Here is a 17,292-nt window from a genome sequence, read left to right as displayed (position 1 = left end):
AAAGCGAAAGCGGTTTCAGTAATGGATATTTACTAGAAATGATGTTTGGTATTTCGAAAAACTGTTCTATTGAACCACTAAGAAATGTAATATAATGCATTACACCGACGACGTATCATGTTTACTAGATTTAAGTTTGACTCTCCTGAAGACTTTGTCTCCAGAAATAACGTTGCTGCTGCAGAAGTAAGCTGCCGAGCATCTCTCAATCACTTCTTTGTCGTGATGTTGCATGGATTGCAATTAATTGCATTTCAACAACTTTTGTAAATATTAAGCATTATTTACTTTACGCGAATAAAATGAGTTTTCTTACAGCAAGTTCTTTCTATTTTCTATATTTCCAAGTTCTCATTTCGCATTGTCTTGCGAAAACTCTTACTTTTGTCATACTCTTATCACTGCTTAAAGTTGTGACCACTATTTCTGTTACATGGTACAAAAATGGTGATGGAAACTTACGCATGAGACATGCCAATATGGTGATGCGATGTTGATAATTTTAGGATATTCTTTCCTATTTTGTATGTCGTTTATATTTCAGGTACTATTTTATTGTTTCTCCATTTGTTATACTTGATAAATTAACACTAAACGCCAAAAATTATATTGAGTTAAAACCATCTATTGCGAAATAACTTTGAAAAATCTAGCTTTCCAATAAAAATATTCTTTGTACTTAAAGTGGCGATTTGTGCCTCAATTTTGCATTAAGGTTTTTGCATTATTGCTGAAATCTAGAAGTCCAATATTTCAACGAAAGGTAAATGCGCTGCTATTGGTATCATCTACGCGATCAAATTTTCATAATGTCTAAAGTAACGCTGCGCTTAATTATGGTGAAGGAAGCGAACATTATTAAATTATTAACGCTCAATTTACTCTTAAAAAGCAAATCTGTAGCGAAACCACCACATCCGTTTTTTTCCCTTGATAGGAAAAAAAAAATGGTTAAAAGCCGAAAACCAGAAGTTCGGCGAGGAGGGAGAAAAAAGAAAAATCGAATCATATTAAGTAAAAGGAAAATTCATCAAATCCCGAATCTTTAATTTTTTTCCCCTCTATTCCCGAAACTAAAAAAGAAATTGCAAAAACATTACTTTGATCCCTCTTCTTCTTGCTTAATTACGGGTTCTGATAAGTAATCAATAGCACGACATGTACGGGGACAGTATAAAAAAATGCAAAATAGCAATTTAAAGAACGATGGTACACATAAGAGAATGAAAAAACTCTTAGATCCTTTCGCTGCTTATCGTTGTATAGACATGAGAAGGATATATTACAAAGTTTCATTAAGGAAAATTAATGAGCGGAGGGTTTCGCTCCCCCCCAAAAGATAGTGATGTTATACGATCATGGCATCGCTGGCATTTTTGGCGCCATGCCACACTGTGGTGCGACATTAGGTCTCGTGGAATTAGTGGAACTTTTTGTTGAAATTAAAGAGAATTTTTGTCTCTGGTTTCGGTAGAATAGTTTCTAATTGAGATAAATGCCATGTATAAGAATACAGATGTGAACCTGAATCAACATATTTATGCGTTGTGAATAAGAACCGTAAATAATTCTGTGTGAGTAAGTGACGTAAAGATAACATCATACTACATCTTTCACCTGAATCATCCAAGTTAAATCAGTTTTACGTATGGACGTCATGAGCTGGTTATAGGGACTTAGGACCGGATAATTCCAAGCCTATATAGACGACATGGGGAAAAAAATGATTGCAGTACTGTTAACAAGTTTAATCGCTTAAATAAACCGATTAGTTTTTTTCGATGGTAGAGATTCAACCAATGAGTTCTAGCAACTTGGTTTTGATAAAAATTCAGATTTTAGGGCCAGTTTTCAAACATTACTGAATACAGCGGTAAAACTTTAATTATACTCGTATGATTTATTGGGTTTCGGGCAAGTTGTATCCAAGAATTTTTAGTTTAATAAGATAATTATTTTTTTTAGTCTATCAGGCGAGTTCATTGGTAGCGAACCATTTACAAAAACCGTTTTTATAATTTAGTAGCGTATTGTTTAGGCTGAAAGTGTCCAGCAACTATAAGCATTTATTGCCATTTCTTCAGAAACGGTAAAGATGAATTGAAAGATTTCGTTAAAAAATATTGAAGTTTATGTCTAATTTTATACTTTAGATACAGAAATTTAAATTAAATTATAGCGATTTTTGAAGTTATATTGTAGCTCTTCGAAATTTCAGTGATTTTACGAAATATTTGGAGTTGTTTATTTCATGATTTATAATACCGTCATAAATTGTCATGTACTCTTAAACTGAAATTTCATGTGTCAAAAAAAAAAAAAAAAAAAAAAAAAAATCCTGTGGCTGACGTAATGGTTTTCAATGAGGATTGAAGAGCCTATCTAGTTTATAGGAAAGGTGTTAAGACAAGAGGTAATTGTTTTATTGTACTGTGTATAACAGAAAGTATATATTGGCATTTCTTTATTAAAGCTGCCATTACATAATGTTTGGCAACATTTGAAACTTTAGCGTTCTAGATTGGGCGATTAAGTTTGCTAAGCGTGATAGTGACCTTTTAGCAATGAAGTACCGTTATATTTCATTGCTCCTGTCAGTATTATTGTTAAATACTATATATAAATACTCTGGAATTATTACAAATATCAATAAGTAGAAATAGAAAGAATTTTTTAAATCATACTATTATTAACTTTTTCTTTCAAATATATTCGTTATAAGCTCTATGAAAATATTAAAACAATTGTCAGAGTTAAGGTGTTGTTCTTGATAACAGAAGTGCGCTTTCTGTAAAGTTTTCTCTTGAGGACTTTGGCTAACTAAATTTCTTATATCTTTTAATAAGGAAACACGGAAATAAAATTGCATTTAAAAATAAGGGGGAATGTCGTAAGTAATATTTTTGCTAGAGAAATAAGTTTGTTTCATTTTGAAGAAAATAGCTAAAAGAAGGATTTTAGAACAGATAAAGCTGCATTTTATGCATATTATATAACTTCATCTAATGCTAGAAAACTACTCTCTACTTTATTAGTCGAAAGAGGCGTTGTCCCTGAAGGACTATTGTTTTCTTTTTGCGATTTTGTGTTGAATCATTATAAATGTCCATTTCATTTTTCAAACTGTTGCCACCAAATGTTAGAGTCCTGCATTATATTTGAAGAAATTAAATAATGAAAAATCTGCATAAATGTATGTCTATTTCTCGCATTGCGATAACACAACGGTATATAGAGCTATAGAATTTTGAATGACGTAATCTTCCTACGAATATGGGCATGTGGAAGACCAAATTTGAAATTTGGAATTTGTTTTATTATCGATTTCATATTTTGTAAAACTTTAAAGAATTTTTTATTAACAAACTCAAGGATTTCAAAGCGAGCAATGGCAAACCTCTACGGGGGAAAAGAACTTTTTATCTCTGCGGGCAGAACTGTGTATCGGAAATTCTAAAGATGGGCTCATTTTAAAATTTTTTTGAGACATTGCTACTAAACTGGATTTTATAGTTTAAGTACAAAGAACATGATATTTAATAAATAAAGGTAACACGCAAAACGTTAAAAAACACCTCTTTGGGTGTAATTTAAAATCTGAAACATGTCATCAGATTTTTTTAAAAGTTTTTTTACGGATTCATTAAATTTTCTAGGGAGATTAGTTTTCTCTTTTTGGTTTATTTATTTATTTATTTATTTATTTTCATTAATAACATAATGCATAGGCTTATTATATCACTGATGATATGCGCGGCTTTTTCTCATTATTTGTACTTGGTTATACTTTCACATGCATCCAGAAAGACAGTGAAAAATATCCTATAATTTACTTCTTACTGTGAACTATCAACCGTGTAACTCTCTTGAACTATCAGTCATTTTGTCGGCGAATTAATAACCGTTTCACATTTTTCCATAAATTTTTAACTGTAATTTTTGCCAGTGAATAGGCCAGTGAATCGGCATACCCCACTTTTGGATGATTACATTTTGTGCGTATTTTTATTTATAGCCAAGATTCGCATATTCTGTATGAAATCCGATCCTGTTAGTAACGAAGCTAATTGAAGTGTAATGCATTCCTTCTAATTAATTGCAATTCTTGATTGGATTTTTTAATATATAATTAATTTAGTGAAATAAATAGTGATCCATGTTAATTGGTTTCTAATGATCATAAAACACAAACGAAGCGTTGCCTTTCAGTTGTGTTAAATCACTGCAAAATTTAAATGGAAGTATTCTGTTGTAAAATTATTTGCATTTGATATTTTTATAATTTTACAATATTTAAATATCTTTTCTTAAAACAGGATTTAGAAAATTTTTTATTTACTTTAATCTTCAGCTCTAATGCCAGCTTCATCCTTTTTCAAAAGCCTTTAATAGTAAAATTTTTATTCCCGAAGTCACTGTTTGAGACTTTTAGAATTTGTTTATTTCCTGTTATTTTGAACACATATCCTCGCGCAAGGGAGAGAATGAAAGAATCCACAAAAAAATTATTTCTCATTTTTTAAAATTAAAAGCTTAAGAGACACAATAATGTCCGCTCGGCGACGACAGAGACCAAAAAGCGGAGGCTATAAATTTCTGATCTCGCGCTACAAACACTCTGAAGAAGAAGAGAGGGGGAAAAAAAAAGAAGAGAAAAATAAATTCCTATGTATTATTCATAAAGTGAAGTGACACTGTGATTTGCATAAAACGTTGATAAAATATTCATAGAGGCGCTTTGAAAAAACCCCAAATTTTCAGCATGCCCTCGTATTCGACGTGGATATATTCAAATTAAAGAATGCGTTACATTGTTAATATAATTTTTTATCTTATTCTCATTATCTTCCTTATTAGTATCTCTACGTTCCGGAGAATATTCCGTTTGAAAATACCTGCTGATATTGGATTTAATTACTGACTGCTGGAGTATTCGTATTTTTGCTCTGCATCTGGGCTTTAGCACGTTTTTGAAGCACTCCTAAAGGTCCCTATTCTTTGACATTAATATGTCTTTGATCTGCGCTTAGGTGCGCTTAGATTTTCCGAGTTTTAATTATTTACTCCGTGTAGTTCTTTAATGAATTTTTTGTTGTTATTTTTAACATAGACATCTTTTCCGCGTATCTAAATCAAGTATAAATATAATTCTGTTTTCGACTGCGAATTATGCATTCATGCCGAGATTTATTATGTAAGGGAGACCGTAATTATTATTGAATAATACAAGTGATTTAAAGATTTTTGCGTCATATATTCTTCGGAACAGAATTCCCGTGTGTACTCAGGTACTGATATCATCTCTTTAGGAGTATTAATTACTGAAATTTTAATTTAATTTTTCTTTTTAATTTAATTAAAAGCTCAGCAGATTATTTAAATAATCTTTTAAATTATTGAAATGAATAATTTATTTGGTATGCTAGGTTTTTCTGCTAATATAATTTTGTTACGTGATATTTGAAATAAAATTTTAATTTGTAGAAGTAATTATTTTAAAATAAAATCCGCTTCTAAAGAATTATGAATTTCAGAAATTTTAGCAATGTAAACAAAAGCATAAAATGCATATAATTAAAAGTATATAATGATTTTTCCATGGATATTTAGTAATCGAGGGTTGGGAAAACTGATATAGGGTAAATATATAATTTCTTTCCCTGCTTAAGTAATATTTAGTTTAATTAGTAACTGTTCTAGTCAATTAATGATTTTATTATTTATACTGATAATCGAGAGTTTGGGAAAACTGATGTATAGTGAATACGTAATTCCTTTCCGTACATATGAAATATTTATTAACAAAAGTTCGTGATTATTTCTTGCAGTTACGATGCTTGATTTATATAAATAAGTGCTCAGGCGGAATTGGTTTTCTCTCATTAACAGTAGATTTATTATTTTAGTTTGCGATAGAGGAAATTTAAGATTAAAGAATTTTCATGGCAATCACGTATTAAGTATTTAGTATACAACTCGTATTCATGTTGCATGGATGTGGATGCAAAATTTCTTGTGAATTCATGAAATAGTTTTTGCTTAATACGTTGTGTTCACACTTCGAGAGAGTTTCGCCCATCAACTTTTGCTTATGCACTGAACCAAACCACTTCCTGATTTCAGATTTCAGCCACAGCTACGATTAAATAGTCTAAATTTAAAAAAAAGTCGCGATTTTCACATAACAAATAATAAAATAAATCTGCAAAATCATCAAAACGTTAACTGCTACTAAAAGAATGCATTGTGTAAGAAAATAGAATTACAAAATTATGAAGATGGAGCATAGGCCTAATGATAAATTAAAAGCTATAAATAAAGGTTATGCTATCTACTCCGTATAACTGCATTTTTACTAACGATATTTCTACCAATTCCGGATTACGTTTTCCTGAACCAAGGTAACTTAAAAATAAATAAATAAATAAAAATTTTTAAAGTGAACTGACATTTATAGTGAATCAACGCAAAATGCCAAAACGAAATTAATAGCCCTTCTGGGCAAATTGTACCTTTGGGCTAAAAATCTGAAAGCTTTCAGATTTTACATTGCGTTCAAACGGGCATTTTCTTAACGTTTTGTTTGTTACCATTATTTATTAAATATCAAGTTCTTTGCACTTAAACCATAAAATTCAGTTCAACAGCAGTATCGCAAAATAATTTTAAAATGAGCATATCTTTAGAATTTCCGATACATAGTCTCGCGCGCTGGAGATAAAAATTTTTTTTCTTCCGAACAGTGTTGCCATTGCTCGCTTAAAATGGTTCAGTTTGTTAATCAAAAATTTGTTTAAGTTCTACATAATATGAAAAACAAATTCCGAATTTGGTCTTCCAGATGGCCATATTCGGGTGGTAACGTGTGTTAATCAAAATTTGATGACTCTAGGTACCGTTCTTTTATCACAATGCGAAAAACATATACATTTATGCTGTTTCTTCATTATTTAATTTCTTTAAATACAATACAGGGCTCTAATATTTGGTGGTAACAATTTGAAAAGTGAACCGACTTTTACAGTGAATCAACGCAAAATGCCGAAACGAAATTAGTGTTCCAGGCAAATTGCCCCTTTGGACTAATAAAACCTGTTTTTTTTTTTTTCGTACAGTGTTGCCATTGCTCGCTTTGAAATCATTGAGTTTGTTAATAAAAATTCTTTAAAGTTTTACAAAATGTAAAATAGATAACAAGACCAATTCGAAATTCGGGCGTCCAGGTGGCCATGTTCGGGTGGAGGATTACGTTAATTAAAATTTGATGCATCTAGCTACTGCTGTTTTTTACAGTGCGAGAAACATACGTACATTCATGCAGATTCTTCATTATTTAATTTCTTTAAATACAATAAAGGGCGATAATATTTTGTGACAACAATTTAAAAAGTGATTCGTCGTTTATAATGAAATGCCACAAAATGCCGTTCTGAGACTAATACACTTCCTGAGCTAGCGTTTTTTTGGGCTAAAAATATAACCTTTTAAATATAAATCTAAAATAAAATCAAGTTAAGGAAGATTTTTGTGGGCTTTGAAACTAGTTTCTGTGGAATCAATGCCTGGTGTTAGAAAAGAGAGTAGAATTAAAAAGTATTTTAGTTGAAATGCGCGTATTATGATAAATGAAACATTTCAATTAATTTTTTTTTTCTATTTCCATATAATGATATATTTACGGATTAAAAAATCCAAATTAAATTATTCCTATCACAATAAATCTAAAACATAATCAAACTTAAAATGATTCTGTAGTTTTTAAAATTAACTGAAATAAACCCATCTATTAGAATTTAAAATTATCTTTTCAATTAGAATTGTAATAATTGTATCGCTGATTTATATTTTAATGACCGGGTAAACAATCAGAGTTGGTAAAATGTTTCTCATCTGAAAAAGACAATGAAATTATCATTGATTTACAGAAAGTGTATTGAAAAGTTAAAAAATTTAAGGGCAAACTTCAACATATCTAACCAGCTCTGCATGTTAGTCTAATGAAACAAGTAAATGGGAAAAACATGACCTATTCGTTTAGGAAAAATGACATTGTCTCTAAAGTAGGACTCCTTTTATGGATTTACAATTAAACATGTGGCAATGATTAGCTTAATAAGTACTTATGTCGTTTACTAATGCAATGAAATACTGAAATATATCCATAGTGGTTTACTGTATCAAATTTTTATTTCAGTCGGTGTTGGCAGTGAGTAGCAATTTGTTGAAAGACAGTCATAGGCTTCCCTGGCACGATCTTTCTCGTGAACAGCAGCAAAAATCTGCTTCAGCTTTACTCAGAAGTCAGGAGAAAAGTGGTTGGTTGCTGGCCGAATCACACCATTCCAGATACAATCATCGGAGTGGCCAGCCTTATGTCTGTAAGTATAAACGGATAATTAAGAGTTTATTTACTTTCATTTCATGTAAAGAATATAAGAATAACAAAATTAATGCAATCCGTTAAAAATTCAAGAAGGGGAAGTTAATTTCTTATTCTAAAATATTGAATTTTGCTGGCAAAAATGATTCTTTTCACGTCACAAGTACTGGAAGATATTCTTCCTATGTTGTTTACGGCGAAATGACGCTAGAACACAAGGGAGGAGGGACACTAAAAATGTTTTTTTATTTATTTTTTTTTTATTTTTCAAGGAATTAAATTCTCTCCGAATGTTGTTGTGCTGTAATAACAGAACAACACATGCAAGAAATGACGCTAAAAACGGCTTTCACTTTGCAAATTACATCGATGGTATTATAGACATTCTTCCCTTGTGCTTTTGTGGAATATCAGTATATCCCACTAGCAGACTGAGAGCTGGATTAATATGTAAGGAAACAGGGTCATTCTTCCCTTGTTCTTTTAAAGCATAGTGGTCAGCACTTTCAGCTAACAGTGTGAAAACTCTTCCGGTCCATAACTGAGGTTTTAAGGTTTCCTGTTTCGTAAAACCTAATGACTTTACGGCAGTTATGTTTTGGTATCGTCACTCTTTCTTTAGTCATCTGTATGGTCTGAAAACTATCAGTTTTGCGAGTTATTGCCGTCGAATATTATTAGTAGCAAGCTAAGCTATTTTTATAAAAAGTTGCACATAATTTTTAAAAATATTTGAAATGTCTAGCGTTAGAATAGTTTATGAAACGTGTTTTCAAGGCAGTATGTGGTGCAGAATTTTTAACAGAAATCTAAAAGACTGAAAGATTTTTCGTTATTAATATCATGTTTATGATATAACCACGTATTAATGCTGATTGCGGTTTTTCAAATATAATAGCAAACAGGCTATAGAAGATATTTTACAAACATATATCATAAAAATGCATTCTGATTGATATATTTTAAGACTATATAAATCTTTTTACGCTTTTTATTTTTAATTCAATATTTATTTTTTATTCACTTAAAATTTTGTATATTATTCACTTATAATTTTATAATTCACTTCTAACTTTTTTCAAGTGGCCCAAATCATCAAAGTGAATTCACTTATTACTTCAGATACGTAAATGCTTAAAATTCAGTCTTATAAGTAAACAAAAATATTAGAAAAATAGTTTTATTTGGAATATTCTTATTTTAAGACTGAGTATGATACTGTCGAATAGAAGAAATGCTCTATCGTGTGTTGCCAATAGAAAAGCGAATCCTTTTCCTTTTAGTTTTGGAATAGAAAAAACTTTGCAGGAAGAAAATCTTACTGAGAGTATTTGTTTCAGTATCGAAATCCAAACGCTAATAGAAATGTATTTTCAATATGCGCATGGAAAAAATGTATAAATATTTTGTTAGAACATGTTTGTGAAACTGAAGATACAGGCTGGGAGGGGAAGAGAGCGGTGAAGATTTTTATTGGCAGAACATGATGTTATTTTAAGAATTTTTATTATCTGATTGCTGAATAAAAATAGAAGATGAAAACAACAAATAGTTGAATTTTATTTTGAACGGAAGGAAACTTTAGAATGATCTTCATACTGTTACTTTAGGTACACAAATTACATAAGAGTAGAATCTCGGTTACTCAAGATTCCGTATTGGTTTAGATAAAAATAGGAACATAATTTATTATTTTTATTAGATATCGTAACATTTTGTAAAGAAAATGAAATATTTGCTTTTACAAAAATGAAAAATATTTATTTTTAAAGCACTTGTAAAAGAGTTTTTTTTATTATTTTCATAAAAGTTTTCTGTCTGCCTTTTAAGAGTAAAAATTCTTAAAAGCAGACAGTAAACTTCCATACTACGTGTTTTTGAAGAGTACCTCAAAGTTATCGATCTCCTTAAACTGGAAGATATAATTGGAGGTAATTTGTCTTGGCTCTGATTTTGGGAAGCAGACTGAATTTTCGAAAAATACTTCTGAAATGTCGTTACATATTCTCACTAAATGTCGCTAATTCCTGAAATGTGTTACCTCAAAGTATTAACGCGTTACTTACAAGTTATAAACTACCTTTTATGTTGTATGTAATTGTATAGTTGTAATAGTATAGTATAAAGAAATAAAGCAAGTGCTTAATACTAACAAATACTGAAAGAAAAGGAATAAATAGAACAAGTACTGAATTCATATGAAGTATTTAAGTAATCACAGTAAGTCTAAAAATATATGTAAGTACTTGAGAGATGAAAATGTGTAATGTTACGTTAAAATTACTGTAAATAGCATTAAAAAAAAAGCTGTAAAACCTGTTACAAAAAGGTATGTTTTTAGTGCTACCTTTCTTATCGTGCTAAAAGATAGGACACAGAAAAGAAAATGAATCGGCAAGTGGGTTGGTTATAATCTACTTATCCACAAGTTACAGCTGTGAGATCTAACCTTCTTTGCTATCATACAGGTAGTGTGATCTGACTAGGAATTCTGGCGACAACTCACACTGGCGTGAATAATACCAGCACAGGTGAAGGGTAAAACAAAGACTTTATTATTCGTCAAACTCTTAACAAAAATGTTCGTACTTCGTGTTCACAATAACACCGACTACTTGCGGTAAGAATTTAAGAATAATTTAGCAGTAAATTTAAATGCTAAAGACTAACAGACTGAGCAACCTACACCTGCGATAGACTTTAACCAAACGGCCAGAGTTTAGTTAAAATTAGTTTTAACTAAACGTTTACTCTAAGTATCAGCAACTCAGAGTAACAGCAGAAAAGGGCAGCCTAGCAACGTGCATTAGTAGCGAAATCACGCTCTAATTAACGTTCTCTTTTTGCCCGTTTAAATACTTTTTACTTTATTTTGATCTGCATCCTGATGAGGAAATGCGAGAGGAAGGTGAGGAGTTCAGAAAAGATGGCAAAAATTAGAATAACTGGTAATTCAAACTAAGGGAAACCCTGTACAGCAGATGCTGAAAGTGGACATGTTAATATTTGTGCACTTAATGAACAGTTAGTTGGCTGATACTGTTTGCAGCTCTTGAATAGTTAGTTATGCTAATGATAATATTCGCAGCGCTTTCCTCAAGTTCGTCCAAAGTACATGAATTACCGCTTGAAATTTAATAACATAAAAATCGTATGAACTCCAGAAAACGTTCACTCCATAACGTTTAGCTCAGAGTCCTTCTATAAGCGATTTATGAACCCATGAAATGAGTCATGGTGCTTCGTCTTCTTAGGGAAAGCAGTGTATGTTTTTCTTGTGATGTTATTTGGTCGAAAAGTTAAATATAGATCAAAGATAGTCAACCTACTTCACATATAGATTTTTACAATGCTAGTTCGTTGCTCCAAGGAAAACATTATCTGTCTTACGTGATGTGCGAAGAAGGACTGAAAATGTAGGCAAAATAAAATTCAAATACATGGTGTAAAGCAACCTAGCTAGATAAACGGATAATCTGAAGATAATAAAGATTAATGGGCTGCGGCCCCTTCCAAAGAATGTGGTGTCAATATTGAAGGTAGGATAGTTTTTTGTTCCCAAATCCTTCAGTGTGAGAAAACATTCATATTAAAATATGCGTTTTTATTCTTAAGAGCTACCATTTTTTATTAGTTACAGAAAAAATAATACATTAGAAAAATAAGTAGTGTATTTTCCCCTTTTTTAATATACTTTAAAATCAGTAAAATGCATTAGACTTAAAAGTGGTTTTATTTCATGTATGTCTTTTATATTCGAAATGGCCAAGACCTTTGGTTTTATCCAAATTGTGAGCTATTCCAAATATCATGGGTCCATATTACTATAGTTATTTCTAAGTATCTGTGAAATTACCTTTTCCATATAATAAAACAACTAAGTATGGGCTCTGTATGACTGATAAATGAATAAAGTTAACGAGTAACACTTTACTGAATGCCATCAAGAGAACATGAACTCTTCATTTTAGTGAGGAAACTCATTAGAAAAATGTTCAACCAATTTTGTTCTTTTCCTTCATTTTCTAAGTTTTCATTATGTGGGAGAATACTTTTTTCGGCTATTGGCATTATACGCATGCGCTAGTCTATTGTTGACGGACGTTTCACACCGAGTTTGATGGATTTGCTCTCAGAGATTTCCATCGTCCTAGAGCCACCGGCAGACACATTGACGCGTGCGTCTCTCTCTCCTTTTTCTTTTCGTGTCTTTTATTTCGACCCTTGATTTACGACGTAAGGATGACAAGATTGATTTATCGACAGAGCGTTTTTGTTATTAGTTTTATGCAATGTTTCAATAGCTTTTATTGTTACCTTCCTAATTCCGAGATTTTCGACTGTAAAAGTATGAGGTGAGGAGACTCAATCTGCTTAATGGATTATCTCACCTTAAGTGTTCCATTTTAATCAGCGTTCACGATAAAGGGATGATAGTATGTATTTCTCTAAAAGTCTTCTCAGTCACTATTTTAAAAAATGAAAATCACAGTGAATTTCTTAAAACCACCAGTCATGTTTTCAAATTGTTTCGGTCTTAGAGATGGTTGCCACAGAGGACATACCTGTCGGCGAATTTCGATATTTCAGTTTAACTATATTTTCAAGAATGTTGATACAGCGTATATAGATATGTTTGTGTAAAGATATATTCAGTAAGTGTTCTTCAAGAAGAAGGTACCTTAAAGACGAAAGCTACTGACCAGTTTTCTCTCGAAATTCAGATAGTTTTTTAACAAACCAGTGTTAGTCTTAAAGGAATTATCTCACTCCCCTCATGCGCGCATTAGTAGTAGAAGTGGTTAGCATGTCCATCTAGCAGGTTAAAAGACCACGGTCCTTTGTATAAAGCAGATTAAAAGACCAATTCCTTTTGAAAGAACAGTTGATTTACCGCATTCCCTGGCTTTAAAGCATCTAAATGGTTTCTGCAGTGGTTGCCAAAAATGTGCTGAACGATAACTCCATAGTGCCTAGATTTGATCGACTGGATGTCGTGACTTTCATTACTTTCCGTAAGCGGAGAAGAATGTAAGGAATTATCACACCTCTCTGCGGACTCTCCCCAGTGCACGTTCCAGGCAGTAAATTGGTGAATCCCGGAGAATTCACATTTAATTTTTAATGTTTCTTTCCCCGAAGATCATAGTAGTCTTGACAAACACTGTGGTCTTTCCCAGGCTTCGAAATGCTAAAGGTCTCAACAGGTATCACTTTTTTTTTTTTTATCTTATTTTAAATGTTAAGCAAGGGTATTAAAAATAAGTATTTGGACAAGAATACTGAAAACAAGTAACTTTAAAGAATTAATTGTTAAACTCATATTTAAAAAATTACTAAGTTTAAATAGGTAATAAAAGTTCAGTACCTTATACGTAAATGAAATATAAAGAGAAAAATTTCCGCTCCCATATTACGTACTTTCCAACCGTAGCTCAAAGGTGCTGTAAACTGAAATATCTAATTGAAGGTCTTGGCTCTGATTTTGGGAAACAAACTGAATTTTCGAAGAAATGTTTGAAATGTGGTTAAATATTGTCACTAGATGTCGCTGTTTCATGAAACACTTTACTTCAAAACTTAAGGTATGTAGCCTAAGTTATGTAAGGTAAAAAGAAATAAAACAAGTTAACTATTACAATACTAGGAAAGTATTTAATACTAACAAGTACTGAACTTATATGAAGTAATGTAACTAGTCATAGTAATTGTAAAAATGTGGGTAGGTACATGACAGCTGAAAATGTGTAATGTTGAAGTAAAATGTTTTACTTCAATTGTGTCAAATAACCTGGTAAAATGTTTAAAATTTTAGTAATGGTATTGTTACTGTTATATCTCTCACACCCTCCACTGAGCATCTTTCCCAGATTAAGTAACAAAAGAAAAATTATTATAACCTGACAGGTGACTCATTCTAATTTCCTTGCACGTAACATCGTTTTATAAATTTTTATGTGTTATTTGCTACCAGAACTGCATATTATGCAGTTCATAAATGCTATAACATTCAGAAAATGTCTCTAAAAGGCTATAATTAAAGCAGCTAATGTGTATTATAGGAAATCATATTTTACATTATGATGACTTTCGTAAATCTGGTTTAAAGTTTACGATATAAGATTACCGTTTTTTCTGCTTTTACTAATTTTTAAGTATATTGAATTGCAGGCTTTATACTGTTTGACAATAGAAAAGAAAAACAAAATGTTTTTGTTGTTCTTTAAATTTGTTGTGTTGAATAATATTCATTCCTTTATAGTGGCAGCAGTGAATGTTGTGGAATCTTGGGACATATCAGATGTAGTATTACCACCTCCTCTTGATACCACGTGGTGGACGGTAGAGGATAGATTACTTGTACCAGCTCCAGCATTGGTGGCGACAGCAAAGCAAGGTAAGCATCTAGAGAAGACGCCTTATCTATAAATTCGTTTCAGTAATAAATAATAAACTCATTTCATTCCTTAGCTATTAAATTAAAATGTTTTATTTTGTAATTTTTATTTATTTCTCCATTTAATGTTGGCCTGATATTTGTTTTGGCCAGAAAAGGAAATTGCTTTTCTTATAAATTCATAAACACTGTAAGATATTTATTTATTTATTTAAATATTTATTTCTCCATTTAATGTTGGCCTGATATTTGTTTTGGCCAGAAAAGGAAATTGCTTTTCTTATAAATTCATAAACACTGTAAGATATTTATTTATTTATTTAAATATTTATTTCTCCATTTAATGTTGGCCTGATATTTGTTTTGGCCAGAAAAGGAAATTGCTTTTCTTATAAATTCATAAACACTGTAAGATATTTATTTATTTATTTAAATATTTATTTCTCCATTTAATGTTGGCCTGATAAACACTGTAAGATATTTATTTATTTATTTAAATATTTATTTCTCCATTTAATGTTGGCCTGATATTTGTTTTGGCCAGAAAAGGAAATTGCTTTTCTTATAAATTCATAAACACTGTAAGATATTTATTTATTTATTTAAATATTTATTTCTCCATTTAATGTTGGCCTGATATTTGTTTTGGCCAGAAAAGGAAATTGCTTTTCTTATAAATTCATAAACACTGTAAGATATTTATTTATTTATTTAAATATTTATTTCTCCATTTAATGTTGGCCTGATATTTGTTTTGGCCAGAAAAGGAAATTGCTTTTCTTATAAATTCATAAACACTGTAAGATATTTATTTATTTATTTAAATATTTATTTCTCCATTTAATGTTGGCCTGATATTTGTTTTGGCCAGAAAAGGAAATTGCTTTTCTTATAAATTCATAAACACTGTAAGATATTTATTTATTTATTTAAATATTTATTTCTCCATTTAATGTTGGCCTGATATTTGTTTTGGCCAGAAAAGGAAATTGCTTTTCTTATAAATTCATAAACACTGTAAGATATTTATTTATTTATTTAAATATTTATTTCTCCATTTAATGTTGGCCTGATATTTGTTTTGGCCAGAAAAGGAAATTGCTTTTCTTATAAATTCATAAACACTGTAAGATATTTATTTATTTATTTAAATATTTATTTCTCCATTTAATGTTGGCCTGATATTTGTTTTGGCCAGAAAAGGAAATTGCTTTTCTTATAAATTCATAAACACTGTAAGATATTTATTTATTTATTTAAATATTTATTTCTCCATTTAATGTTGGCCTGATAAACACTGTAAGATATTTATTTATTTATTTAAATATTTATTTCTCCATTTAATGTTGGCCTGATATTTGTTTTGGCCAGAAAAGGAAATTGCTTTTCTTATAAATTCATAAACACTGTAAGATATTTATTTATTTATTTAAATATTTATTTCTCCATTTAATGTTGGCCTGATAAACACTGTAAGATATTTATTTATTTATTTAAATATTTATTTCTCCATTTAATGTTGGCCTGATATTTGTTTTGGCCAGAAAAGGAAATTGCTTTTCTTATAAATTCATAAACACTGTAAGATATTTATTTATTTATTTAAATATTTATTTCTCCATTTAATGTTGGCCTGATATTTGTTTTGGCCAGAAAAGGAAATTGCTTTTCTTATAAATTCATAAACACTGTAAGATATTTATTTATTTATTTAAATATTTATTTCTCCATTTAATGTTGGCCTGATAAACACTGTAAGATATTTATTTATTTATTTAAATATTTATTTCTCCATTTAATGTTGGCCTGATATTTGTTTTGGCCAGAAAAGGAAATTGCTTTTCTTATAAATTCATAAACACTGTAAGATATAAAACGTCAGGTTTTTTATTAAAAGTTTTCAGGTTTATTCAATTTACATAACAGTTATTTTATGTTTGAAATCTTTACTGTCATTTCTCTGTTCCCGTTTTCCCGTCAGAATGAAATTAGCTCGCATGGATTTCAGTGAGAGCTTGAGACTGATTGTTAAGCCAGAGCGTGGTTTGCCATGTGAAGGCTCTGCGAAGTCTGCGTTACTAGGTTTGCTGTTCTAATAGCTCCTGTCTTCGGCATTGCTTCTTGGCGATAAATTCACATCGTTGAATTCCGAGCCAAATGAAATTGCTGTGTGTAATCTTTGGTTATAAGATATTCAAATTTAGCTTTACATCTGAATATCTACCTTTGAGTTATCGCCATATGTGCTGGCGGATTCGTATTCACCAGGGATGCCTTCTGTTAATCTATTTTAATTTAAAATAAAATGGTCTCTTACACCCTTGGAAAGATTCTGTACTTACTTTCTTAGACTAAGCAATAATTCGGTTAATATCTTGAAAAAGATTAGGTCACATATTACAATAGTGAAAGGCGTTAAACTGTATAAAGGAATGTATTTATTTTTGCATATCCTCCACAATTAAGTGACAATATAAATTCATTATTTTTCTTTTTCAATAAATAGTCAAATAAT

General features: G+C 30.5%; 1 protein-coding gene across 8 annotated transcripts in view; it reads left to right on the top strand.

Annotated features, from left to right (window-relative positions):
* LOC118187993 (latrophilin Cirl-like) overlaps positions 1–17,292 on the top strand; it is a 1,172,776-nt gene that overhangs the window by 997,582 nt on the left and 157,902 nt on the right. For all 8 annotated transcript variants that reach the window (XM_085813010.1, XM_085813006.1, XM_085813005.1 and 5 more), the window contains 2 exons: positions 8,195–8,378; positions 14,643–14,777. In XM_085813010.1, coding sequence (XP_085669136.1) covers positions 8,195–8,378; positions 14,643–14,777 — 319 coding nt within the window. The remainder of the gene's footprint in view (positions 1–8,194; positions 8,379–14,642; positions 14,778–17,292) is intronic.

This window comes from Stegodyphus dumicola, chromosome 3 (assembly GCF_044657685.1).
Source record: "Stegodyphus dumicola isolate Sdum_Otavi_A_Nest chromosome 3, ASM4465768v1".
NCBI lineage: Eukaryota > Metazoa > Arthropoda > Arachnida > Araneae > Eresidae > Stegodyphus > Stegodyphus dumicola.
The sequence above is the reverse complement of the archived record's forward strand: the minus strand, read 5'-3'. Positions and strand labels throughout refer to the sequence as shown.